The following is a 27,987-nucleotide window of genomic DNA, read 5'->3' on the forward strand; positions in this document are numbered from 1 at the left end:
TAAATTCTTGTCACAGTTAATGCAAAATAAGATTTGGTGATTGTAAAGGTATGCCTAAACTGATTTTATGGACCAGGTCCAGATGTTAGCTCTGGCCATGTCCTGAAACCAGAGGGTGACAAGATCTGTGCACAAACCAGCACTTGTCTCCTCTCACCTGCTGGGGGAAGGAAAAACAGGGAAGCAAATGAAGCAGACCTGGACTTTCTACTTTCTACTGCCTTTGGTCTTGACCCGGGAAACATGGCTGTGCCATGGCAGTACCTATCCCTTGGAAAAGCTACAGCCTGACTTGTGCAGGGAACACCCTATCCTGTCTGGAAAGAGAGGATGTTTTCTTCATGTTGTGCAAGAGACAGCTAAAATAGGTTGCAGTGTTCATTAAAGAGATAGATTTTAAGTATCTTCTTCCTTTTGCTGAATCTCCATACAGTAGAGTGGCCCTTCCACACATTCCAGTATGCCATCTTCTCTTAAGTGAACACAAGGACTGCAGCTCCTGTGGCTTTTCATTGCCTGCCTTTGGGTACCTGTACAGGAACTGCATATATTCTGCCTGAAAAAAAGCTAAACTGTGGCTTTACGATGCAAACAGCACCTCCAACAAAAACATGGAAATGGCATTCCTTATAAACAGTCTGCTTCAGAAAACCAGAAAATTTGTGTTAAAACTAACGTACAGGTTTTTTGGGGCACAGAGAAGGTTGGAAAAGTCTGGATGCCAGTAAGTTACAAAAGTGAGTAGCAATGGCACATTATTACTGTCGTTGTTTTCACTAATTATCAGTAACAACAACCACTGCTGATTCAGATTTGTACTGTGAGAGTACCCAAGCACTACTTTTGTACTACACAGCAGTTCCCTGACACAGGAAGTTCACTTTTCAGGACAAAAGAGAGCAGACGGATATATCTGACCTGCCCAGGCACTACAAAGGACAAGTGAGACAGCAGTGTTCAAGCATAAGAAACAGTGGCTTCACTAATGGTTTTCCCTGACCTCACTAATGGTTTTCCACAGTCCTTGTGAAAAAGGTTCTTAAGAGAGGATCTGAAGGTAGGTATGGAGCTGACTTAGAAAGTGTTCAAAGCTCTTTCCCGATCTGATGGTAAGCATGGAAGTAGTTACTTGGTGTAAAACTTAGCAACATTGACATTCAGGTTGGCATCACCAGGTAATCTCAAGTGGGAGATAATATGTTAACACGGTCTGGTAGACTCAATGCCTTAAAACCAGAGACAAATAGCTGTATTTTATGCAATAGAGAAGGAGATGACAGTGGTGAGATGTAAAGACAAATGTCTTTGGGCAAGATGTCAAGCTAGGAAAATGATCTGGACAGCAGCATGAATGGAGGTGGATAACACTGCATTTGTCAAAATCGACGAAAGGATGTTGCAGCAACCAAGGTGTGCAATGAGAATTCAGAGCTGAGATTTATACATTTGTTAATAAAGAGCTTCACTTAAAAATGCTATTAAGTAACATTCAGCAAGATTTCCATGTAATCTGACATAGGGACACAAAAGAAGTTCAAAATAGAAAGTGATACCCAGGATGCATACCAGGAGGAGGGGCAGATTGGAGAGGTTACCCGTGAAGACTGAGAACAAGAGCCAGGGGATGAAAACATTACAGTCTCTATTTTAGCCATGCTAAGCCTCAGCAGATAGTGAACCACTGATGCAAAATGTGGCTTTTGAGCTGTGTGTTGTTTTATTCAGTTTTTAATCAAAGTGAAAGAATTTGTGAATCCTCAGGAAAATAAAAAGGGTCTTGCCCATCCAAAAATGTCCTGAATGCTTCATCATGAAGCTTTGCAAAAATATTTCTTGAGGAATATTCCCAATGGAAAAAAAAAAAAAAAAAGAGCAGCAATTGTGTTCACTGGTTTGGAGATGCACCTTACCATCCCTCCTCATACAGCGCATTTTTCTTCTCAGCTACAGTCCCTTACATATCCATGTTCCTCTGTGTGGAAGGAACCATGTCTCTTCTACATTTTTTGCCTAACTGCACAAGCCAGATTGCACGACTTAGGGAGGAAGACCAGCTTCTTTGACTCTTCTTTCTAAAAGCCTTGCATGAAAAACGGGTGCATAAGCCTCACATCACATCAGATGAATTCATGGTATCTGCTACTAATTTGTAACAGAACAGCAGGGACACAGGCTAAGGCTTTTTGAATATGCAGTTCAGCCCTACAAAAGCCTACTTTGTAAATGTTAGCTAAGTAAAAGCTCTGCCAGTGAAGTCATAAGCAATACATCATCATCACCCATCGATAAACTCTTAAACTGGACAGAGAATTAAAAGCTGTATTTAACATATTCAGGGAGAATGGAGAAATGCCTTTAAGAACAACAGGCTTAATGCACTACTAATCTCTAAACCAAATATTTATGGCCCTGTAATTTATAAACACTGAAATATTTGGGTAGTGGATATCCAAGAGGTGGAAGCGCACGCAGTAACAGGGAAGTTTTACCATTCCATCTACCTTGTTTGGTGTTTCAGTCACTATCATATTGGATTTGTAAGTACTGTGAATTATTGAAGGATCAGTTTAGAGAGAATACCCTGAAAAAAACCCACTAGTTAAAATATATGGGAATGTTTAATTGTTTATAAATTTGTCTGCCTCAGGAAATAATCAATACCTATGCTGATTTAAGCCAAGATCTGACTGGTTGTGTATTAATTTGTTTCATGAAAATAAACTGGAAATTACTAAGAGAAAAGAAATAATAATGAAATATGGAAATAACTACGGATTTTGCACATTGTCATTATATAATGGACATAATAGGCATAATGACATTACATAATGGATTCTAATTAAATCCAGGTGGAAAATGACCTTCCTAGACCTCCCTTCAAAATTAAGATTTTTGACAGTCATGATTAATGGAAACATGCACTTTGCATGGTTTGTAAACCTGAAACATCATTGTATATTTCAGTTTATAATTTATCCCATTATCTGCTTCTGCATGCATGAAGGTCAGCCGCACTGGCACAGAGTAGCAGTGAAATCCAGAGCCTCTGAAAGGTTGTTTGCAGAGCTTTTTTAATTATTTTTCATGAGGAAATAATTTTGCTTATTTTTTCCTTAGAAAGATGACAACCCAAAAGACTCATATTTTTAACACCAGCGATTGCAATATCCTTGCTATTCTCTTGTCTTTTTAGAGTAAACATAATGGCACTGGAAAAAAAATGTGGGTTTTTTTTTTTGTTAAGGACTCCTACCCGCAATATTTCTTCAACGCAGCTGTTATCCCCAGCTCCACTGTCCTGCAAACAAAATGAGAAAATCGTTTGTTTCTGTTTTAAAAAGAAATAACAAATAGCAGGTTTGAGGATATGGTTGTCACATGAAATATATTAGAACCTCAACTACACTTCCAAAATGAGGCCAAGTCTTTCCAGCCTCTCAAAACTTGCACTGCTTGAAATTCTCAAATTATTCCCCATCAGCACAACAGAGAGATGTAATATTTGCAGCGTTTACAGGAATGCAACATATTTGTATAAATTCATAGGATTTTGTTTGCACCACTTTTGGGCGCACTCCCTGCTGTTTTGGCTGTACTACATATGAGTAAGTGCAAGCAAAACAGTTACTGCATGTACACAGATCCAACATGTGCACTTATTTACATTAAACAAATAACATCTCTCTGCATCCTGTGTTCAGGAAAGACTGCAGTGCCACTGTCTATGTGACTGTATATAAGGTGGCGAGTGGCACCTGTGATGCTTACGGGAGTGATGCAGAGACTGTAACACAGGCAGCAACACTGAGCATGGACAAGGCAGCACAGCAGTCTTAGGAAGGCTACCATTTCCTAAAATACTGACCCTAAACCCACCTGTATATTGTGGGACTGAGGGCACAGAGGAGTTCAGCTCTCCTGAATAGGATGGCTTACTCCAGAGCCATTCTGGAGAGGGGAAATCAAAGATCAGACAGATCAGCTACTTCGCTATGGGAACCATCCAGCTGATGCCTCACCTGCATGCTCAGCTTGGTTGCTTATTAGGACCCAAACTTCTCGCAGCAAAGATGAGACAGTGTGAGATGCCAGTCCACCATACCTTGCTCCTATTTCCTGCCTGCTCCCTCCCCACATTCGTTTGGGCTGCCCAGCACAACAGGGAAGAGGGGGCACACCATGGGTGCACGTACTGGTGCTAACGGTGCCTGTCTCCTGCAGCTCTCCACAGGTTACAGGTGGCTGATGAAACAAGCGAGTTTTCTTGGGATTTACTTCTCCATGCTAAATTCCCTGACATTTCCTCAAAGAAAAGTTTTCCTCCTTTTGTGGAAATGAACTAAATCAGAAGCAGAAGACTGGGGATTGAGGTCTTCCCCCATGGGAAGCAGGGGATGGAAACAAAACCAATATGATTAATTACTGCCCCCAAAGAGCCAGCAGGGAGGTGAGCTTGGTCTTCGCCTCTTGTTTTCAGAAAAAAAACTGAGTTTTCAGGTGACCACCTGGAGAAATATCAACGCAATCTCATTTTCCAAAGCGCTGAGCTCTTCTGACCTGGAAACCAGACTTCTCTACCACATCTGTATTTGGTTACCCAAAAAATCACAAGGCATTTTCAAAAATTGGTAATTTGTGCAAGTCCTGCTCCTGGATATTGTCACTGTCACTCCCCAGCCTGAGCTGAGTGACTGAGGAGGTCTGGATCTACACCTGCTTATAGCCTCCCAGCTGTAACCAAGGTCAGAAGTATGACAGCCATGCGTATGCAAAGGGAACAATTCATGTTCCGTAATTTTTTGTGGCTGTTACTTCATGCCAATTCATAGAAAGTCATAACTACTTTATTGTCAGCACTCCTGCTAAATCTGCACTGAATATGGCCCTTGACTGCTAAACAAATGAATTGCATTAACTCTTTTTGGTGCAACACAGTCCATTGGCTTTACAGTTTACCAGGAATTACACCACCGATTTCAAAGGGAAAGGAACTAAGGATGCTATAAAGTCAGTCTTTGGAGATTTACTTATATCTAAACTACAGATGCTGAAGAGAAGCTGTAGCCTTGAGCAGACAGCCCTCTTCTGATTTCAGCCCTGTCTCCGAGGAGCCATACAACACCATGTGAAACATTCCTGTTGCTGGAGCAGGGTGCAAGAGTTCACGCTGCCAGTGAAGCTAAAAAGACAGAAACACTACAACAATCTTTGGGTATTTAAAAATTTCAAAAGCGATATTAGCTAATTTTAATTCACTTATTGTCCGTGGGCTTCCCTCCATTTTCTCCCTTTCCTTCCCCAAACCCTGGCCTATGCCTTGGTATCCCAGTAACAACAACGGAGAGTGTAAATCCCTCCTCATGAATGCCTTGCTTACATAGCAATGATTTTTATCGCCTGACCTCAAGTTTTGTATGCTAATCCATTGATATCTTAGAGAAGTAGGGATGAGATGACCGACCATCTCATGCTGTATACAACACACTGAACATAAAGTGAAATGACACTGTTTTTGTGAGAAGATAAGACTACTGAAGGTATATTTGGCAATAAACTATTTCAGACTTGGGTTTAGAAACAAGCTTCTGTTACAAAATTAAATATCCCTCCTTGAAGTGTAATGAAATAACACTCATCAAATACTCATCATCAAGAAGTGGCATTTCCCATTACCACAGAACTAAAACTTTAGCTATTCACCCTAGCACATCATATCTCTGGGCAGGGAATAAAAAACTTTTCACATCTCTTTTCCAAAATCGTTACACTGCCTTTCAAAAGGCAAAAAAAGGTTGTAAATACAAAACCAAAGACAAGATATGCAAAACTGAAACCATATTTGGAAAAAACCCTCAATTTCCGTATTTTCCTCTTTCTTCTTTATCTTTTGAGCGCCATATATAATTTAGTTTTGCTTTGAATACTTCTAAGGATCTTACATTACTGTTGATAGTAAACTTTCTAGAATAAGGGTGGGGAACATAAGAGACCATGCTCTACACAAAGCAAGCAACTTCAGTTTCATATAGCCTGGGACCATGTTATTTTTTTCATCATGATATCATCAATGCAGAGTGTAACTGTGGGACCTAAGGTATGTCTGAAAAGTGTCTGTAGATGTTGGTATGGAAAAGACTTCTCATTCTCATTTTAAAAGCTTGTTTTTGTCTCATCTCTACTCACATTATGGAGGAACCCACACTGCCCGGGAATCTGGCAACCTGAATTTAACTTCATGGCCATATTTTAATTATAACAAATATTGAAGCTGGTAAATATTTCTTGAAATCTGAAGTAAAAGAAGAGTTTGCATTACCTGCAGGCAACAAATAGCACAGAGCACTTGAAATGCTATTTGCATCAGGGGACTAGCCTGATTCAGACACTATTGCATCGGTACTGGCTGTGTGACGCAGCACCTGCATAAGGCTGATGTCGGCGGTGCTGGCAATCTGTGCAAAGCAGTCCCTCCACCCTCTCAATAGCCTGCACACACCACACTATACTTGTGCAATAAATGTTTCAATTACTTTAAAAATATATTAAGCAATTAAAACAAAATAAAGATTTTGTGGCTGCTGTTTCCAACTAAGCCAAGGAGGTGCTACCCTCTATTTATTCTGATACTGATGAACCCAGGTCATTTGCCTCCCCTTGCATTTTGTGATCTGTCATAACAAATTCGCCTCACTGAACCTCCAGTGAACCATGAGTGAAATACTGGCAAGTCTCGGAGAGCTGCTGGGGGAAGTGGGCTCCAGTCTCTTCCCTCTCCAATGCTGTTCCCATTACCTTTGTTCCTCAGTCAGCGCAGCCTGAAGAACACCAAACATCTGCACACACATGCGGCTGGCATACAGTCTGGCAGGAGGATGAGAGGAGCTGCCGCTGAGGATAACGGCAGTAGCTGCTGAAGGAATAGCTGGGAGCATAGTGCGGCTGATAACACGAGCAGCTAATTACCATGCAAAGCACAGAGAACTGTAAGAAACAAGACTGACTAAAGGCTACATCAGACTCTTGAGAAACGGGATGTCATTTCAAAAAGCTACATCTGTACATATTTTATTTCAGTGCATTATTTTTTCTTCCCTTACCAAGAGCCTTCACACGGCGATATATAAAGAAACCTCTCAGAAAGGAATTGCCTATCATCTGTGATGTTTCTCCCTCCTTTCAAATCCTTGTGTTAAGAAAAGAAAGAAAAATATTCTGCAAGTATCTATTTCCATTTTAGCCTAAGAGATTTCTATGGTGTGAGGTTTTGGTGCTGTTATTATTTAGATTGTGCTAAGTGTTTTTACAAAGTCTCCAGAAGTTATTGGATTTTTTCTCCAGTATAAATTAGGCATGATTAAGGTCTTCAGAAGGCCAAGCTATGTACTCAGCCTCTTCCACTTAGTGGGAGCCAGGCTGGCTCTGTCAGCACTTGAATATGGAATCTGCGCTTGCCAGTCATCTGCAACCAGTGGCATGGCAGCAGCTGCCACATCTCCACCCTTCAAGTACCATCTCTGCCTCCAGGCCAGGTCTCCCCCTCCCTGTGCTGCACAGGCACTGCACCACATTCCTTAACGTGGGGCTGTGGGATTCCCCTAAGGCCAGAAGGGAAGCTTCAGGCAGTGAATCTTGGCAGACAATAATCTAAATACAGGATTAAGCAAAAAAAAGGGGAAAAAGTCCAGATTGATGGACCTTGATCTGAAGGCATGTTAGAAATGCTTCTTTGTGAGGCAAGACCGTGAAAGTATGGCGATACACACACACGCACGCACATATGTATATATAACGTTATCTACATAATCCATTTGCTAGAAAGGAACTTCCAGTATGAAGACGATAAGTATTGAGTCATTAACTTTTTACTTATTCATACTTGTGGCCACTGTCTGCTGGGTTGTGAAGACCCATTGCCCCCAACAAAGTTTCACTTTGATCATTTCTCTGAAGAGTTCTTAACACCTTTATGTTGTGAAATGCTGAAATTTAACAGGGAGATGTGCCTGAGACCAGACAGGTGACTTCTGGGGTTTCTGTGGAAATACAGACAGGTAAAGGTACTTTTTTGAGACATCATTTTCAGATGCCCAGGAAAGTTTTTTCGAGATTGAGAACTTAACTTGTTGATTTCCTTATATGTGCTACATCCGCCAAAACGCTCTTTATGGGATGGCTGTGCTGAACCCACACTGCTCTGGAGAGAAAAGGCAAGACTCTATACCTTAGGAAAGGTGAGCTGGTTAAAAGATTAGACCTCAACCTGGTTATAAACTTCACAGCCCTTAAACAGAAGACTCCTTGTCTCTCACTGAGACTGCAGGCAAGCAAATAGGGTTACACCAAGGAAAGAGAAAGTAAGAGATGGCTCAGGAAGCTTAATTTTCTGTTTTTCCTGATATTTAAAAGCTTTACTTTGCACGTGTGCTTATTCCATACTACTAATTTGGAGTGCCAGTGGTCATGGTCTGTTGATACAGTAGTTTTCTTCTGCACTTCGCATTTCTGCAAGTACGAGCCATTTCACTTACTACGAGGAATTGCTACCTCTTCCTTGGACACAGACATGTGCAGGAGGGAGAAGGGATGAATAGCTGAATTCTCCTCAAGCTCCGCGTCAGAAAGTGTTGCACTAATTAAAGTTATTAAATCCATCTAATTTACAGTCACTGCTAATAAACTGTTACCCTTAATAAGACCATTCTCTTTTGAAATGGAGCCTTCATATTTACTGTGGGATTATTTTTCCTACCATGGGATCTTGCAACATTGTTCTTGATTCAAAAGGGAAAAGGAGAAAAGTTAACAAAGATTTCATTTCAAGAAAAAAAATTAATAAAGAGCAAATGATGAAAGTCATCTAGCTTTGCTTTAATGAAAGCATCTGGCTATACTAATTGAGGGTCTCACTGCAACTGGAATATCATGATGACCCACTCTTGTACTAAGTACAGGGAGATGTTTTGGCTAATCAAAGAAGATGAATCAAAAATATCTGCAGATAGAGAGAAATGCCAAATGATCCAACAGACTTGCTGTGCACAACAGAAAGGAAACGGTAATCTCACAAGAGTACATTTTGCTCTTGATGAGTGATACTGGCTCAGAACCGCCAGCTCAGCAGCTCCCTCACAACTGACGCAGGACAGCAGCTTTTTGGAGAGCACAGCCTCAGAGAAGGAAGACTGCAGAGGAGTTTATAAAGCCATAATCCAGAGTACAGCAAGCCTTAGCCTGTGCTGGCCCTATATGCAGACCTGAGGGGCCTGAAGCATTCTGCCTCTAATGTCCAGGCTTGAAGATGAATTTACTGTGGATGTATAAGTAAAGGCATTCACCATATTGTTGGTTTTGGTTTACGTTTTTTGGTTATTGTTTTTTTTTTTTTTTTTTGAAATAGCAGCAAGATGAGATTAGAGCACAACTTCTTCAGTGCATGCCCATGTTCTGCCCCACAGCTTGAAACATCTCCTGCTTACCTAGTGGCTGACCTGAACTACATACGGAAAGCCCAGGGTCAGAAAGTGAGGTGATGCTGAAGAGCCACTGTTTGGATTGCTGCTGAGAGCTTCACTAGAGGTCAGGCAACTACAACTCATTTTGGAGAGGGGTTAGAAGTGCAGTGTCCAGCCATGTGTGGAGAGGTCATCTTCAAAGTGATGAGATGGCTCAAGTCCAAGCTCAGTGTCCACACCACAAACTTATGAAGAGAATTAAAGGCCAAGAACCTGTCTGAAACCTCCCCACCTTCTCCACTCCTAAGGGCCATCAAACAATCAATGACTGGAGCTGCACTGGTAATATTTCATGTAATAAAAGATGCTTGGGAGACTCAAATGGAACCTACTGGCAGATCAGTGGAGCAATTTTACAGGCTTTTACATTATATTAATAAAAATAAAAATCCAAACATGCCAGAATTACACTGTGACCCAGAACAATAAAAAGGAGCTGTAATGGAGAAGAACTGCATTGTTTTATTAATAAAATATAAAGGTTTTATTGTTATTGGGAAAGATTGATTGCATCAAATCAATACCATGTCACAGTGTATTAATGTTTTTCTTCACTAATGAAAAACAAGGTCTGATGTGATTACACTCTCTTGCTACCCATTTGAAAAATATAATGGGATGGTAATAACAAAGATTGCAACTTGCAATTTTACTCCTTGCTACATACTCAATCCCGGGAGGTGCTGAGTAAGTGACCTTGGCTTTCAGTGAAGTCAACAGGAGCTGAAGGTAACCGGCATGCACCAAAATGCTGTCAACCCCCCCCTGAAAACTCCACAGCCACTCTTCCCACCCCAGAATTAGAAGAAGCCAGTGGGGACCTCTGGAAATGCCTTCAGCATACTACATTTTCTGCAGCACTGTATGCACGCTCTGTACGTATTAAGTGACTACTTGCTTGACACAGTGGTCTATTTGTTGGAAAGGTTCCTTTATGGACATCAGAGTCTTTTGGTTTTGTAGCAGAAAAGGCTTTTCAGCAAAGATAACTGGCTTCTCCGCTCAGCCCATACAGTCCTTCAACAGCTGACCCAAAGACCCTGCCTTGGGAGCGATAGAGATCAGCTTTTCTGCCCATTAGATGCCTGTCCTCCCTGCTGCACAGATGGCCAATTAGTGTCAACTGGAATGTGGTATTTTTAGTGATGTGGACACTTGTCCGCTAGAAGCTGGACTGAGACCAATCGATTGCGTGCAATATATTGTCTGCGTTTGTTTGGGGAGAATATATAACATCCATAGAGCAGCAACAGATGGAAAAACAAGTATTACAAACCTGTTAATATTTTTGTGACATTTCAATATGAATTTACCATCAGCTACGATAATATTCAATAAATTAAATGGATTATTTTGCCAAGAGATCCTTTAAAAATGTTAATTAACAATAAATCAATAAAACTATTCAACATGAAAATCAATTACATCCCTGTTTACATTATTTAACTCCAAACATTTCTGTTTTGTGTGCTTGTAATTAGCAAGCTATAAAAGATGCCATAAATAGGTGCATAATGAGAGGAACTGTTTATAAATGATGATTGCTATTCATTCCCACTGAGCTAAAGGTTATGTGATTACAAACTATTGCTCAGAAAGGGTTAAACCTCTTACAGATGGGAGATTTTACAGTACACAACTTCACAGAAATCTCTCCCACAAAAGGCCCCTGATGGAAGAAAGCCCCTGTCCATGAGTGTCTGATGGAAAGAGTCACATCTATCAGAGTCACATCTATCAGGCGTTCCTTAAAGCCTATTTACATTCATTTAGAAACTGCTTATGGTGAAAAATCTACCCTTTGGGCAGTGGCGGCAGGAATAAGAAATGGAGTGTGGCACAAGGAATTCAATATTGATAAAACATCATCATTTGAACAATATCTTTACTAAGTCAAAAGGAAAGATATTAACATTGAAATGCTATCAAAAATCTGTGTGACCACCCTGTTAACAAAGCTGAGGACTGGATAAAGGAAACAAGGGTGGTTTCTGGTGGATAACAAAGATGGTGCTCTATTCAATACCTCACCTAAAGACTAGGGCCAAAGAGGGTCTGGCTTTCAAAAGGATTACAGGATCTTCATGTGGCAGCTGAGAACCCAAAACACTAAGCAGCAGCCTGTATCCCCAGAAGGTAACACCAGACTAGTTTTCATAATAGGCTGCTACACAGATCTGAAAAAAACACCCCTGTGTCCTAGGGGGAAACAACCTCCCATTAATCCTTATTGCTGAAAGCCGCCTTCTCTATTTTAGAGACTGAGACCTGATATACACTTAACAGATAACAGCCCCCATGATCTGGAGACCATAGTAACCTTCTGCTTTCTGCTAAAGCCTTTTGCTAATCCAAGGATGTCATTAGCATGTGACAGTTTTGGCTTTGACTGTGTCTCTTCCCCAGGAAAAAAAATCTCATCCTTTCACTACTTTCATGAGGGTAAGAATCATCAAGAACCCTTGATGAAGCAGGTCTGAAGTATAGGTAGACCAGTGAGCATCTGGCGATAAAGCCAGCAGAGTTAAACAACCGATTTGCAAATCCAGAGAGAAACTACTTTTTCTGCCTTGCCTGGGCACAGCTGATGCATATTTCCTTTCTGTTCTGGAGTGTGACTTTAAAGTGAATTAATTTTGGCCTGAGACACTTGCATTGCACTAGTTTCCCTGATTTGCACAAAATACAATGGTTTCATAGAAAATACGGATCAGGATTGAGAGTTAAAAAAAAAAGAAGTCTAATATATGTAAGAAACAGAGCATCATATGCATTGGCTTGAGAATGACTGCTCAGTCTCGTTGCTAAGACTGCAAAAAATATTCTGGTCATGGCAATAACCTGGACACCTATTTGCCCCACGAGGAATATAATTTGCTACTCAATAATCAAAGCTTTATCAATGAAGATGAATAATTCTATGCATCTGCATCTTTAAATCAATGTATTGATGCTCCTGGTTAGCTGCGGTGGATTCTCTTCAAATCCACATGGAAGCTGATAAATAGCACAATTCTCCAAGCTGCAACAAAAATCTTGGCAGAGCTTTATTGTGCTCTCAGCATTCCTGAAAGTCAAAAGAAAAATCCAGCCATATTGTGGTCACTGACAGACTGACAGAAGCAGACTCACTGCAAAGCTACTGAAAACAGTACTCTCTAAAGGTTTAATAGGACACATAAAATTTCAAATAAAATGTCAGTGCTGCAAAGTCTTAGGGCTCTGACATGTAAGTTCCTTCCAGTTAGGAATGTATATGACACCATGTATACATCAAGGTACATAAATATATGTATATGTATATGTATATGTATATGTATATGTATATGTATATGTATATGTATATGTATATGTATATGTATATATACACCACAAAAATCCTCTGCAAAAGATTCCTGAAAATGCCTAAACCAACCAAGCAATGGTCAAATCTTAACAACTGTAGCCTTAATATGTGAAATAATACATTTAGAGAATCTATAAAGTTGAAGATAAGACAAATGCCTTCCTTATTTTTCCTGTCCCCTCTTTCCCAACTCCTACTGAAATATTTGTTTTCCAGTCAATTCACTGCAGACCCATATCAGTCCTTCCTGATGAGGGACAGAAAGCCCTTTGGCCAGCTAGACAGGAACCAGGCACTGCTGTTATGCCTTGCAGAGGACTCACTTCCAGAAGTCAGCATATCTCCACATCTGTAAAACCATTTGCCCCAAGGAGTGGCAGCTGCCCAGAACTTGTCCCTGCTTTCCTGTGGGCTCTGTGCCAGCACCCTCTTGTTTGGGCAAGCATAAGAGCAGAAGCAGGAGAATAAATAATGCCCCAGGTTTAGGGAAAGTTGTAGGTAACTCCCAGGTAGCTTTATGCTACTAATTCCATTTTTTGATGGACGCCACACTGGTCCCTTGGGCTTGGAGGACAAAAGGCTGGCTTAAATTTATCTTAGCCCTTTCTCTTTTGGCTTTCCCTTTTCTCTTCTTTCCATATATTCTCAAGTAATCCCTTTTTGAAGGGGAGTATTTCGTCTGAAAGTCTCAATGCTTTCTGATTTTCTTTTTGACTGTCGCAGTTACCACTAACAGCAAAATACAGAAAGAAAGTAGAAAGAAAAATTGGTCTTAGCTTTTTCAGATTTTGTGTCTTTGAAAGGGTTTTCTTGTCCTTCCAGTAAAGTAGGCATTTGCCAGTTCCCAGGCCGTTTTCATTGAGCTCTCCCATGCAGCTAAAGGCTAATGGAGCATCACTTGTAAAACCCACAAACACAAAACTGTACAGACCACGACTATGGGCCATGTTACTGAGAGGAAGTAACCACTTTTTAGTGTCTGTTAGCAGTTTTCTTCAGAAAATAGAAAATGAGTAACAAGTCACCTTATAACAGAGCAGTGTTGTAGGGGCATGACTGGTGCGTGGACTGCAAAGCTTGGGCTGGTGCCTACAGAGAACTGGTCTCCAAAGAGCCTTACTAGTGAAAAACACTTCTAAATGCCATATGCACTGGCATTCATGCATATGCAACACACAGTACAGTGAGAAGAAATATAAGGAAGAAATGGACAGTGATAGCAGAGTTTAATTTTCACTAGGTTGTAGACCAAAACCTGAACTATGCTGCATGAGAGGGGTTTGTGAGTTTTCTCAGAAAGTTAAGGTTGCCCTTTGGTTCGGTTTGGGTTTGATTTCCAAAGCTTTCATTGGAAAGCCTCAAAAAGGTGAGCTGCCTCTTGGTTTTCTATTTTTATGGGTTTTTTTTGAGCAGATGAGGCAGTCCTCCACTTAAAAACAGGTCTCTAGAAGAAGAAATACTTTGTCTCTAGAAGAAGAAATATTCAATGTAGCTCCATTTCATTTTAAATGGAAGCTAAATGGAGAGAAAAATCTCTAATACTGCTACAGCTCACACACATTTCCATCTAGGTCAAGTACAACAAATCTGCATTTTTTTAAGCGTCAAAGCCAGCTCTCTGTCCCTGTTAAAACTGGAAGGTCTTGTGGCACCCCAAATTATAACAACACATACAGAAAACAGGAGGACAGTTGAAAGCCTTTGAGATGAGAAGCCACATGCTTACCTTTTGTTACGTGCTCTTGATGAATTTATTTCTGTGGCTTTTATTCATGTTTCAGGACGTTGAATCCTTCAAACTTGTTAGTATTTTCCTTTTTTATTGTTCTCTGCTGCCTTTTGCAGTTCTATTTTATTCTTTTGTTCCCCGGTGCAACTGAAGGTAATGCACTCCTGGGCCTATTACCCTCCATCTCTTTGATCTGGCAGTGGATATCAACAAAGAAGTTATTTGTTCTCAACACATTAAACCCTTCTGTGTAGCTTTTTACAAATTCTGTTATGCAACTTTGATACGGCCTGGAACGAGTTGTCAGGTACTGAAAGGCAGGGGAGCACAAAGACCTCTCCAGAAGTCAAGCTATGAATGGTGTCATCTTGCTGTTTCACTTTCAAAGGTGGCTCATACAGGTTTGCTGAATAGGAGTCGTTTGACAGCAGACATCTGAATTTGTATTGCAGACTCTAAGATACCTTTATAAGAACTTTGAATATCTTAGTTGAGTCCTGAGGATCAAAGCTTCCTATGTAATAAACCTATCATGGGTTACTCGAAGAGATTTTCAGCATCGGTAACAATGGCAGCTGATTTGCCTCGCATAACAAGCTACTGATACAATATAAAGGTTGTGATCAACACTGTAACTAGCAAGCTAAAAGTCTATCTGAAAATCAGGAATGATACTGAAGTCTCATAATTTACTTTATAAACCATCCCCTATAGTTTTAAGACACGCATGCATCAAGCGTTGCTTGAAATACATTAGATCTTGATTTTTCGAGTCAGAATACTGGAAGAGTAAGTGGAATTGGCAGCATAAATGAATATAATGCATAAAACACAAAAAGCTCTTGGCTGGCTTTTGTATACAGCATTAGAAACAGAGAAACACACATTGTTTCACAGTGATCTGCATTAAATATATTTGTTATGGGTTTGAAATACTTCAAACTATTTGTTTTGGATGAGAGAGGATGCTCTGCATTTATGATATATGATACCACATTGTCATCAATTGTCATGCTTTGTTTATAGGACTGCATAATTTGTAATCATCAGATTACTATGTTTAGTCTGCACTCTGGTTTTCAGAGAATGCGTACTAAACAGATCAAATCCTTGTATCTTTTATTTGTTTGTTTATGAAAGGAATGATGAGTGGCTCGTTCCATTGAGGATTAACTATTTGGTGAAGGGTTCAGGGTTTCAGGTGCTGCTTGATCTTGGAGAGAACTGCAAAGCTCCTCTTGGGCATTGATTCTTATCTGCGGGCCCATATTGCCATGTAGGGACATTAGGTAATAACGCCAGAGAGAAATGAAGAAGATAAAAAAGAATGCATATTTTAAGGGCTTCCTTCAGCTTTCTGGCTCCCTTTCCCTCACCATACTTCCAGCAGCATTTCCTGCATGTTTTATTTGCACATGTAGCTCTAAGTCAGCTGAAGCCCAGCTAAATATTGGGGAAGGCAGAGGACAAGGAAGCCCCACCAAAGCATGGATTCTCCTGTACCATTTGCAGCAACAGGTACTTTGTGAGAAACAGAATGAAATGTTCTTGCCAAAACCTTCTATTTTTCATGATCCTTTTTCTGCTGGAGAAATACAGCTATGAAATAAGATATTCTAGCAAGGGTTGCAGGAAAAGACTGTTAGCTGTTTTTCTGTGCAGGGGAAGGCACAGCCCTGGCAGTAAGGAACTGGCTGGTCACTGATGTCTCTGCCGTAGGGCTCATGGAAAAATCCACATTAAAAAGCAGTCCCTGCCTAATTTAAATTTTATATACATTTATGCTATAAACACAACAGGATTTTAAATATCCACAGATGGGAAAGTAGGCAACAGCTATGGGCTGAATGCCTGTAACACATAATCCAGGCAGACTGTATAGACACTGCAGCCCATCAGCACAAGTCACCTCTACAGGTCTCAGCCTCATAGAGTAACAGCTCTCACTCACACAGCCCAAGCTACCTTGTTGATCACTCTATAAATAAATTCAAGATGCAAGAAAACCATGGGATTACTCATTCCTAGAAAATAATCACAAAATGGAAAAAAACCCAAAATGCTACCTTTGCAGAAGTGTGATATTGTTTCATTTGCCACCCGGAACATCTTTACCTCTAAGCTAAAGAAGAAAAAAACCATCAAGAATGAGACAGAAGCCAAGCTTACATTTCCATCCTTATCTCTCTGTACCGATACTCTCTTGGAAGGCCCTGCTTGCACAGCAGCTGCTGAATTGCTACAGTTTACAGTCTGGCATATTAAAATAAACTAGCACTGATTCTGGCAATTTGCATAAATAGTTGATGGATCTCTACAGCAGAGGCAGGAGCTCTTCATCTCTGCCCACCTGTGCATCAGACCCCTTAGTCTGTACAAGCATTAACCATATCAGAGACTGCCATGTGAACATACCCAAAGTCATCCGTTATTTGTGTCTCATTACAGTCCAGGGCTCAATCAATGCTACCAACACAAAAGATGTCACTTTTGAAAGTGGCATATCTTGCCATGTGATCAGATGGAAAGGATTAAATGAGGATGTCCTGATTGAAAACAGTATGCAATAATCTGCTACTAATTGTGCTACTCTGACCAAGGACTTTCTGAGCCTCATGCTCTGCCAGGGAGGAGGGGAAGTCACGAGGAAGCAAAGACAGGACACCTGACCCAAACTGACCAAAGAGGTATTCCATACCACAGCACATCATGCCCACTATATAAACTGGGGACAGTTCCCAGAAGGGTGAGATCACTGCTCGGGTTGGGCTGGGTATTGGTCGGCGGGTGGTGAGCGGTTGTATTCTCTTCCCTAGTTATTTCCTTTATCATTATTATCATTGGTGGTAGCAGCAGTGGTTTGTGTTATACCTTAGTTACTGGGCTGTTCTTATCTCAGTCTGTGGGAGTTACATTCTTTTGATTCTCCTCCCCATCCCTCTGGGAGCAGGGGGAGGAAGACAGGGTGGGGGTGGGGGGAGTGAGCGAGCTGCTGCATGGTTCTGAGTTACTGGCTGGGCTTAAACCGTGACAACACTGAAGCAGTATCCCTTGGGATTTCACTCACAGCAACTGGGTCTGGCCATGGGGTGCCTCCAAGAGGAAGTCTACAAGGACTTATCAGCTTTCCAAAAAGCAGTCTGCCATTTGTGCCCAGAAATACTTTTAGCACATTCTGGGAGAAAAAGTAGCCAAATGTTTCTGGCTGCCTACCCATTACCTGGACATGGTCAGGTCACTGTGCAACAAAATGTTCCCGTAATTTGTTTGCCCGCAAAATATGAAACAGCAAAAAGCCACTGAATATACTGGTGGCTAACGCTGACTAGCAGTTTCTTTAGAAATCAAAGAGATAACTAAAACTGGGATCTCAGGTTCCAGATGATGAGCACAACCTTGCTCGTGGAAAAAAACAACATGAGATGTGTAGAAGTAGATGTAAAGAAGTAATTTTTCCTGCATACTGATACCTGTTTTACTGTCAGTTGGATGCCATGCAAGGCATGGATGATGGCTTTGGAAAGGGGAAGGAAAACAAGATCAGATATTCCCACCTCATATCACAATGAACAAAGCAAAGTTGTACGTCATCTTCTTTCACATGCTCTCACGAACAGCTAACTGAGCAACTAGCACACTCCTCCAGCGAGGCAAATGAAATCTTTGACTTGTTTCACCTTCAAGGTTGGATATCACTGCTGCTGACCAAATCTATTGCAGGAAGAGTGAATGTAGGTGGAATTACAGTTTGTGCTCAATAACGGTCTAAACTGTAATATTTGATACAAAAGCAGTGTGTCTTCTAAGATATAACCTATAAAGATACAATTGTTGTGATAGTGTATAATTTACCAAAATATTTGACATTTTTCAAGACAAAGTCTGTTTTCTGGTATTTGCATACCTTTGACTTTAGAGTATAGGCATGTATAAGCACTGAAGAAGGCAAGACAGCAAGTCATTATTTACTGATTAAGGAGTGGATGGGCTTGAAGTATGAAACATTAGCATTCTTATTTCACCCTCATCCTTCCAGAGGAGGAAACAGGAGACATGAAATAGGAAGTTTCCAACTCAGAGAGATTCCTAATTGATGGCGTTAATGCCATAAATTTCTTCTCTTTGCTCTTTTGACTTAACTGCTGTCTCCTGGCATGCCCAGGCCAGACATGCTCAACTCACGTTTACTTTGCTGAGGTGGTAAAGGTTACACAACTCGAAGTTTTTTTCCCATTTATAAGAGAAATTAATCTAAACTCAGCTAATTTGTATATAGCTACAGGCAATATAAACATGGCTGGTTAGAATTCTTTTATAGTATAAGCCTCTGTACTGCATACTTCATGGAAGTTAATAAGTAGGTGTCAAACTCTGAATTAAAATTCCCAGAAGAGGACACAGCACAAAGGACAATAAAAATGATTTTTAAATAATCATAGGGATAAATAGCATCCACTTCTGACAAATGTAAGTGCTGGCATAAAATGTTATTAGGCTACAGAGATTTTCTTTTGTTCAGGAAGTATGTTTTATTCTCCAGCAGTGTCATTCATCATCCTAATGAGCCCTCAAAATGTAAATTAAATAGCAAAGACTGATTCATTCAAAAACATCTTTGTGCTGTGTGTTAAACCTTTTTTCTACTTTTATCCTTATATATTGGTTCATTCTTTCATTGCAAAATAACCCCTCAGCCCTTGTATACTTTAATAGCCAAGTTCAAGCAAAGCATATTTGCAGTAAACGCTGTTTATTCATTGGTGCTTTTGGTACAGTAATTAAAAAAAAAAAAATCAGTTAAAAATATTGTGCCCCTTAAATTATATTTGATCTGGAAAATCTCACAAACCTGTGCGTGCATGTGGTTTTTGTTTTATTCAGCATCACTTAGTCCAGGGAAACCCTCAATGGAAAAGGATTAGTAGAAATTTCAAGCAGCTCTAATTTACTGAGCTGAATACATTAACAACTAATCAAACACCACAGTTTTGGTAATGGCAGTGAAAAAGAAAAGACACCGAAAAACAAAAACCCCAGGGTCATGAGCTAAATTAGTTCAGATTTCTTGTTATCTGTTGATAAGGACATTACACATTCTCACCAGGAATGCAGAAAAGAGGTTTCATACTTGACCTGAATTTATGCATGAGCACATGCACAACAACAAGAGTGACAAGGAACGGGGCTTCTTTGGAGCCAATCCAAACAAAAATACAACAGGAATGAAAAAAGCAGCAGAAGCATGTCTGGTTTTGGTACGATTAGTCTTCAGTTACCTTGTTCTCTGCCTTTTCCCTTCTCCTTACCTTTCTCTAACGCTTCTATAAATCATCTTCAGCTTACTTTGTGTTTGTGTGTGTGCAAAATGAAGATGGAAATATTAACAGAGAGCAAAGTTTGCCTGATGACAAGAATGCTGTTATTAAACTGCATATGGAAGATTTAAAAGCCACAATCTTCAGAATGAATAACATAAAACCTCAGTATTCAGTGACATTATGCTTTTATGAGGTCAAAATGTTGGAGAGCGACACTAGGGGTTACAATGAAACCATCCAGCTGTGAAAGAGGTAAGTACATGTAGAGTGTCTTGCTGCCAGGGAACAAAAAAATGGCCCTAGACCAATACTTCATCTATTGCAAACCCAGAGAAGAAATGAGTGATGCATTGGTGCAATTGAGTTAAGAGAGCCTAAAGACCTAAAGAGAATCTAAGTGTTACAACTTTTAGCTAGAATATCTTCAGTGACAGGTGACCTTTTAAAGGGTTTCTCCTGAAAAAGTTAAAGTGGTGATTTATGGAAGTTCAGTAACAGCTCCACACTACAACTGTTAAAGAGATCACACATGTAATTAGGTTAAACTCCACTAGGCAGAAAGAAGAAAAAAAAGATCAGGATTATGATATGAAATATTATCACTTAAGAAAATTAAGCATCATGAACCCTAGTTGAGAGAACTTAATAAACCATCTATCGTTTGAGTGCTGATTCAGAAATCAGACTGGTATTCACAAATGTAGCAACTGGTTAACATAAATGCATACAGTATAGTAGTTTACAAATGAAGCCAGTAAATTACAAATTAAGGACAGACTTTATGCCCACAGAATAAGCTGCTGAAGCTGAAAATATATTTGAAGATACTTCAAATGTACTCAACTGGTAGGAAATAGTTGCATGATAGAAAAGCTATCCGAGTTTATGCTTTGCTCAACTAGTCTTCAAAGAGGAGCTACTAGATGAAAGGCCTACCTTTTGCATGCTTATGTGTACAAAACACACCTAGGAAAACACCTGCATTTTGACTAACTATCCTTTTCATGAAGCACCTATTATTACCTCATTTTTTTAAGCTACAGTCAAAACACAGATCCTTGAATCCTATATACTGCAGTAAATGACTCTCTCAAGTCAGTTGTCAAAAACTGAAGCACAAAGAAGAAACAGAGGTTCCAGAATATCTTCTTGTTAGACTCTAGGCTACCCAAGAAGTCAGAAAAGAGAAAGTAAGCAAAGTCAAGTCTTTATTCTAATTCTATGTATTCCATCATAGTGTTAAAAGACTACTGTAGATTCACTATTTAGAAGCTCATTCTCAATTTTAATTGCATACTTAGAAATGAAGAGGGCAAGGCATCGCAGATTGCTTTTTTCTTTTTTATCAGTCTGCATTGGATTTTTAACATCTAACAGAAATAGCAACAAAGGAAAAGTTAATGGGACTGATCTGCCCTTGAGTCTTCCTGGCTCTCCTCAGCCTCACTGAAGCCCCAGTGCTTCCTGCAGTGGATGGAGAGGCTACCTGAAGCGTAGCCATCACTGCCACACAGAATGTGCAAACTGCTCTTCCTTGGCACCTGCAGCCATTTAAAAAACATCCCAGAATAACTGCTGTCATCCGGGACCCAGGTAAGGTCCTGAAAAACAGTGAACTGTTTTGCTTCTTACCTTGCACTTCCAGAAGTGAGGAGCAATTCAAGAAGCTGGTTGCTTGAATTTCAAATGATGTTGGCTGTTTCTAATTCGGGCACCAAGAAAATCAGTCTACGGCTATGAAACAGCCTCTGCCTTGGGGCTGCATGCCACTTGTGCTAGCTACAGGAAGAAATGGCTGATGATGGCTTGGATTACCTTCCAGTGGTAGTTGCCACTACCACGTCAGTGGCAAGGTGAAACCCAGAGGCGTCATACTTTCTGTGACGAGCCAGAGACCATCAGTGGCAAAGAAATGCCAGGACTGAGGAGCTGTCCTATGGATAGCAGGAGAACAGCATGCTGCAGTTCAATACTTCTGTGAACTGCTCCAAATTAAGGAGGAGGAAAAAACCCAGACTGATTTTGTCAGATTAGCCAATGTTTTGTTAATGATCCCCTACACAACCTCTGCTAATCCTGGTTCAGTTCCACTTGTTTCCCCGGTATTTGAGGGGTGGACAATCGATGTCTAACAAAGGACTTCTACACAGGGACCCTGCGGAGGGTTTGGCAACCATTGTATCACTCCAGGCTTCAGCAGTGCTCTAAGATCAGCAGTGACGGGCACAGACAGAACATTTTAAGGAAATGACAGGATGGGAAGCTGATGGCATTGGGTCAGCAAGGGGGCTAAATCTTTGCAGGATTCACCTCATGGACAATGATGACAACACTGACGACAATGATGACAACATTGACAACAATGATGGAAGTAAAAAAGATCAAAACAAGTAGGAAGTTGCAGAATTAAGCTCATCTCTGTAAAATGTGCACATGCATCCTGTTCCTCAGCTGGTTCCGTTTGCTGCTGTTTGCTGCATGGGAGTTATTTGTGAGTCTGACTCTAGCAGCATTAGCTACGGCTCTTCCATCCACTCAAGGGTCTTCTAGATTGTACAGGATCAAAAAAATGACCTTTTGTAGTCACTGGGAAGAAAAGAGAGGGAGTGAGAAAAAAAAAAACCCTTTATACGTGCAGTTTAGCCGTTTTTGCTATACTGGAAGTTACAAACCTCCTCCTTGTAGAGCACAAAGGAGTTAGAAGCAAAACCCAGCAGGAATGGGTGAAATGTGAATGCTGAAGAAGAAAAATATTTTGTGAGTGCTGCAGGATGCAAATGGACATTGGATGTATCAGATTCCTTTCTCCTCGCTGCTTTTCATACTGTAAGCTTTAGAAACAAAATGAGTGCTCAGAGGATTAAAAATAGAGGTTCTGCTTCAAATAATGTACACGTAGTTAATTCAGTGCTAAATTATATCTGATAATATATTCTTTGAAATAATTATAACGTTTTCTGTCTATACATGTCATCTTCACTGTATCTACTCTGTATCTAATGAAGATTTCTAGATAAGTCAATTGTACGGTTAAGCCAATATATACGCATGGCTGTGCTTTTAAGATATGACAAATATGCATCTAACAGTTCTTAGTTCAGCTAAAAATATATGCTGTGTTATTTGCGAAACAGTTCATGACCATACAATGAAACATCAAATCACAATGCGTAAATCTAATGAGAAAGTAATTAAGGTGTTAAGATTGCTATTGCCAAAACTGAACTACTACTTTGCTTCTTAATTTTCAGAGCTTAATTTTCAGCTAATTTTGTCCTAACTGAAGAAGTAAGGAAGCAGAACGTAAGAAGCCGGTTCTGTCCCCAAAACACCTTGCCATTTAAAAAGACTCAGGGGACACCATGCATGCAAAGGACAAAATATATAACACAACTGAGTGGACTAGTGACTGGCTCAGATTTGTGAGCTTTTAGAGTTTCCTTCTAATGAATAAACATCTCTGGTTCATGCTGTAGCCTAGACAAATTCCTCAGAGATCCTGAATAAGGAAAGAGGTGTGATCTTGTGGGGTCATTTCAGCAGAGATGCCCCTTTGTCCATGGTGGCAGGGAGAAGGGCGGGCAATATCCCGGCCGGAGCAGGCCAGTCAGCCTGTCTAGGACAAGGCTGGAGAAGAGGGTGGAAACAGACTTCTCAGTGGATTTTAAAAGGAAAAGAAGAAATGTAAATCTGACCTGCTAAGCAAAAACCAGGATGACATTGCCAGATGGAAGGTGATCTCTGTAAGAAGGTTTTGCAAAAGCAAAGTGAGAAGACCTTGTCATAAGCCTGGAGATGAGACACACCAACCACCAGGGCTACACATGCTTTATGAAGGCAGAACCCAATATAAAGCCCAGATGAAAGAGAAGCAGCATCTGGGCACACTTTCATGTGCACAGAATGAGAGGAAGGGAAGAGTCAGGTTGGTGCTTGAATACCTCCAGCTGAAGCACATCAGAAACCCTTTTTTTTTTTCCTGGCCGGCTTCCCCTTACTGCCTGATAGATTGCCCAGGTTTCTGCAAACTGGTTACGGGGTTTAACAAAAAGCATAGTTTTGCCACAGAGTCATTAGCAGACTGAGTCACTAATATCTCCACCACTGCTGAGCTACAGGTCATTCATTCAGCACATCCATTTTCTCCCAGACATGAGAGTACATGAAGCCCTTTTTAACATAACACCAATAAAAGCAGAAGCATTTCTAATGTTGGCTGTGACCCAGTCCTAAAGTCATGCTCATGTGTTCATGCATCTCATTAAAGGTGATGCATGAAATCACTTAGTGTACTTGACTCCTTTAAATACCTTGACAGTGAGGGAAATTACGATTTGTTTTCTGTATAAGCAAGAGCCATATTTGCATATACACATCCATGTGTATTAAAAGTCATATGCATGCAATTAAAAGTAATTGTTTTTACAAATTTAATCATGAGTCTCGTACCAAGTATTTTGCATGAGAAACAGGCAAGAGAATAAACAAAATGGTATTAAATAGCCTGTTGCCCAAAGACTGTGAAAAACAATCTATATGTGGGCTTATAAAGGCAGTATTTTTTGAAGAAATTACGCGCTAGTTCAAGGGCCACTTTCTTCTTCAGTGCACACAGTCAAGTCTTCTGGAACTCATGATGACTCAAAGCCTTTAATGAGAGCTGAGCACATTAGTCAGAAAAACCTAATCACTCTGTCTTTGAAGATAAACTCAGCTTTTCTTGCTCATTCCCACAAACACTGAAATGCAGAGACACTAGGAGTGTCATCATCATGTAAGACACTTGCTTTTAAATCTGTTCTCGATACAAGGCTGACCTGAGGTATGTTTCAGAAATCTTTCTCTTTGTCTGCTCTAATCCATCAGAATCCTTTCAGTTCAAACTACCACATTTATACATCAAAACTGTATTTTTTAAGTAAAGCTGTCACTTTTAAGGCATGCATCTTCTCAGGAAAATGTCAGGGATGTTATACTTGGGTGTCCTTCTACCCAAGAGGCCAACAGAGCCTGAACAATGAAGCAAACAAGACAGCTAATCAATAGCAGTCACAGCACTATGTTTTATCCTCCAACATCTTCATTTTCAACTTGGTACACATCATTACAATAGGAAAACAGGGCAGTCAATCTCCATTAGGTTCAAGCACTGCTTGAAAGAATTAATTTGGCTGCCCTAAAATGATGATACAACTGCATGCGCTTAAACCTTTAAAATTTATTCGAAATTTGCAGAAAATACTTGTATAGGCAGATTGCCTAGATATGAAGGCAGGGGCATATTGCCTTGTTTTTTTTTTTCTATTGGCACAACGCATTTCTTACTGTGATGATTTTTCTGAGCATTGGAATACATCCTGTAAATTTTTTTCAGGCTTTGGTGTAAAGCAATTTCACAAGTACCTGTGTAACTAATCAGATTGAAGGTTCACGATGCCAATTTCTCAGAAGTATGTCAGTGGCACTGAGTCTCGTTGCTAGCTCTAAAATATATCCTTTAAATTTGGGATTTTCAAAGGAGCCAAGGGATTTAGTTGTCCATAAGCCACTCAAATACGAGTGATGAGGACCAGACTCCCTTTGGCTATTTTGACAAATCCATTTCAAGTAACTACTCATTTCCACATTTAATTTGAGTTCAAAGGAGTCAAAGTTATGATTCTCTCTCTCCTCCATGCTGACTGCTTTCGGCATCTGGCACTGAACACTGACCTTATGTCATTCGCACGTGCATGCATATATGCATATAAATACACATGCGAATACATACAGGGAAAATCACTAAAATGGGCCGGCATATGGCAAGAAGCCTTACTGGCGCTTCAGACACATATGCTGGCACTTGCCACAGAGTGAACGGGATAGAAATGAAAAGCATGCAGAGACTTCTTTCTAAGTCTCCCTCCCTCTGCGTCTGTTAACATCCTTGTATTCCCTATATTTAGCAGAGGATGCACACACAACCACTTGGTCCAATACAACCTTTCATCACCTGACAAGCTGAACTGCAGGGGGAACACTGTGCATGCAGCCAGCATCAAAACGGTTTTGTGTCCAGACCTAGTTCAAAGTAAAACTGCGTAGTCTTCCAGTTACTAATTATTATGTGGTTCTGCTTGGTCAGACATGTTGATTTTAACTGCGAGTAGAGAAATCTGTTCATATATAAACAGCCCCATGTTTCAAAACTTCAGCCAATTTTGAACTTATTGGTAAATAGATTTTCTTTTGGTCTTGGGGTAATAAGCAATCAATATTCAGTCTTCAGGCATGAACTCTGAGAAACAGGACTTAAGTAGAAGGAAAAATGTGAGGAATGCTCCTGTCAGAAAATTTATTCCAGATCTGCAATGTACTTAGTACTTTCCGGCAGTACTTTATTTAGGATTTTCAAAATGCACTTCATTTTCAGCACATTTAAACTATATGTATGGCATTACAGATATAAGTCAAGCAAATAAGATAGAACTTTTCGGTGCTTTGGAGGAGCTGCACACCACGAAAGGCCTCTGGGAAAATGAGTATTGCAACATTTGGGAAGTATAGCTCCATCATCTAGCAGCCATTCTGAACGGATTTTAGTCTGTTTTCTCTCTTTTGTCCCATGGCAAAATTTTTTTCAATATTGGGTTCAGCACGAGAATACTTGTAGGTTAGCCTCATGTACACTGCCCCGCTTATAGCTCCAGGGCATTACCATGACTGTCCCTAATGTTTCTGAAATTTCTGGAAAGTTATCTGCTCCCAGATCTTTCTTTTTTAAGGCAGTTCTATTATACCTATACAGCTTGAAATAGGTTTGTGATTTGGTTTTGTTTTTAATATTATATACCCCTGAAGTGAAGGTCATGAATAACCTGTGGTCCACATGGAGTTTATGCAATGGCTAACGTTAAAACCATGCAAGCATGCATTTTAGTGTTCATCTGGATCAGAACTTTTACTTAAAACTTTAGTGGTTTTCATACAAATTCTGAAAATATATTTGAATTTCTCTTGAAGGGAAGTGATTTTCTGGGTTACATAAATGTAATGAAGCTATGGAATTCCTTTTCTCTAGAGAAAATTAATCCTTTGGCAGGTGTTAAGAAGGAGGAAATGTACAGTGAGATAATTCTCTCTGGATGATGTAGTGATTATCCAGGGATGCAGCTAGAAAGGAATGGAAAAAAACATAGAAAATGTATTTTTTTAATATGTTAGATGAGTTTGCTGAACACTTCAGTACCAGGAAACAGGAAAGAGTGAAAAGCCCTTGGAGAGAATTTTATTCACAGAAGACCTATGCTTTACTGAAGACTCACTGCAGTACTTGCAGTACCGGCAAGAGTTTGTGCCGGCTTTTCACACCTTTTGGTCTACATCCTAAATATGTACAGGCCGACTGAGCCTTTTTTGTTTCTCTTAATAGGAGTATTGAAGTACAGTTCCATCAGGGAACCATAAATATATATCATTAGTACTTCCTGATGGCAGATTGTGTTTCTGTATGAGCAATGCCAGTGGAAGCCAGAATAAACCTGTTTCAGATAAGGATTGAACAAAGTAACAGCTGAAGGCTTGACAACCAAGTTAAAGCATTCAATTATCACTTATTTTTCTGGTGAAGTTTGGTGAAGAGTGCTCAAGATTTAAATCTAGATGTGGATGAAATAACATTAAGGTAGTTCAGTTCAAAAATGATCACAGGTAGAAAAAGAAAGATCAAGAAATAATAACATTTCAAACTTCAAATTATGGCTTCTTTTTTACCAGTTCCTACAAATTTTTTCCGGTCTCAAATATTCTGCTACTGAAAAGGTCATTCATTTTCCAAGATAACTTCCCTAAGGAGTGTCACTGTTTTATACAAACATGCAGAAGCAGGCACCCCTGCATATGCATTTCAAATTTAGATTCTGATTTTTTATGCACAGGTGAGTGACATGGGTGCTGTTCGGTAAGTGGCTAGGATACAAAACAGTAAGAAAGCTACTTTATACCTTGTGTTTTCCACTTATCCCTTTCATTCCACCTATCCTCTTCATCTTTGTCCATCCGCAGAAAGGATAACAGAGGCACATGAAATCTTCCGAGCTGTGC

The 27,987-nt window shown here is 40.1% G+C and overlaps 1 protein-coding gene across 1 annotated transcript in view; it reads right to left on the minus strand.

Moving 5' to 3' along the window:
* AFF3 (ALF transcription elongation factor 3) overlaps window positions 1–27,987 on the minus strand; it is a 273,134-nt gene that overhangs the window by 169,714 nt on the left and 75,433 nt on the right. Inside the window, exon 4 of the mRNA XM_065677143.1 lies at window positions 3,254–3,298. Coding sequence (XP_065533215.1) covers window positions 3,254–3,298 — 45 coding nt within the window. The remainder of the gene's footprint in view (window positions 1–3,253; window positions 3,299–27,987) is intronic.

This window comes from Lathamus discolor, chromosome 4 (assembly GCF_037157495.1).
Source record: "Lathamus discolor isolate bLatDis1 chromosome 4, bLatDis1.hap1, whole genome shotgun sequence".
In the NCBI taxonomy this organism is placed as follows: Eukaryota; Metazoa; Chordata; class Aves; order Psittaciformes; family Psittacidae; genus Lathamus; species Lathamus discolor.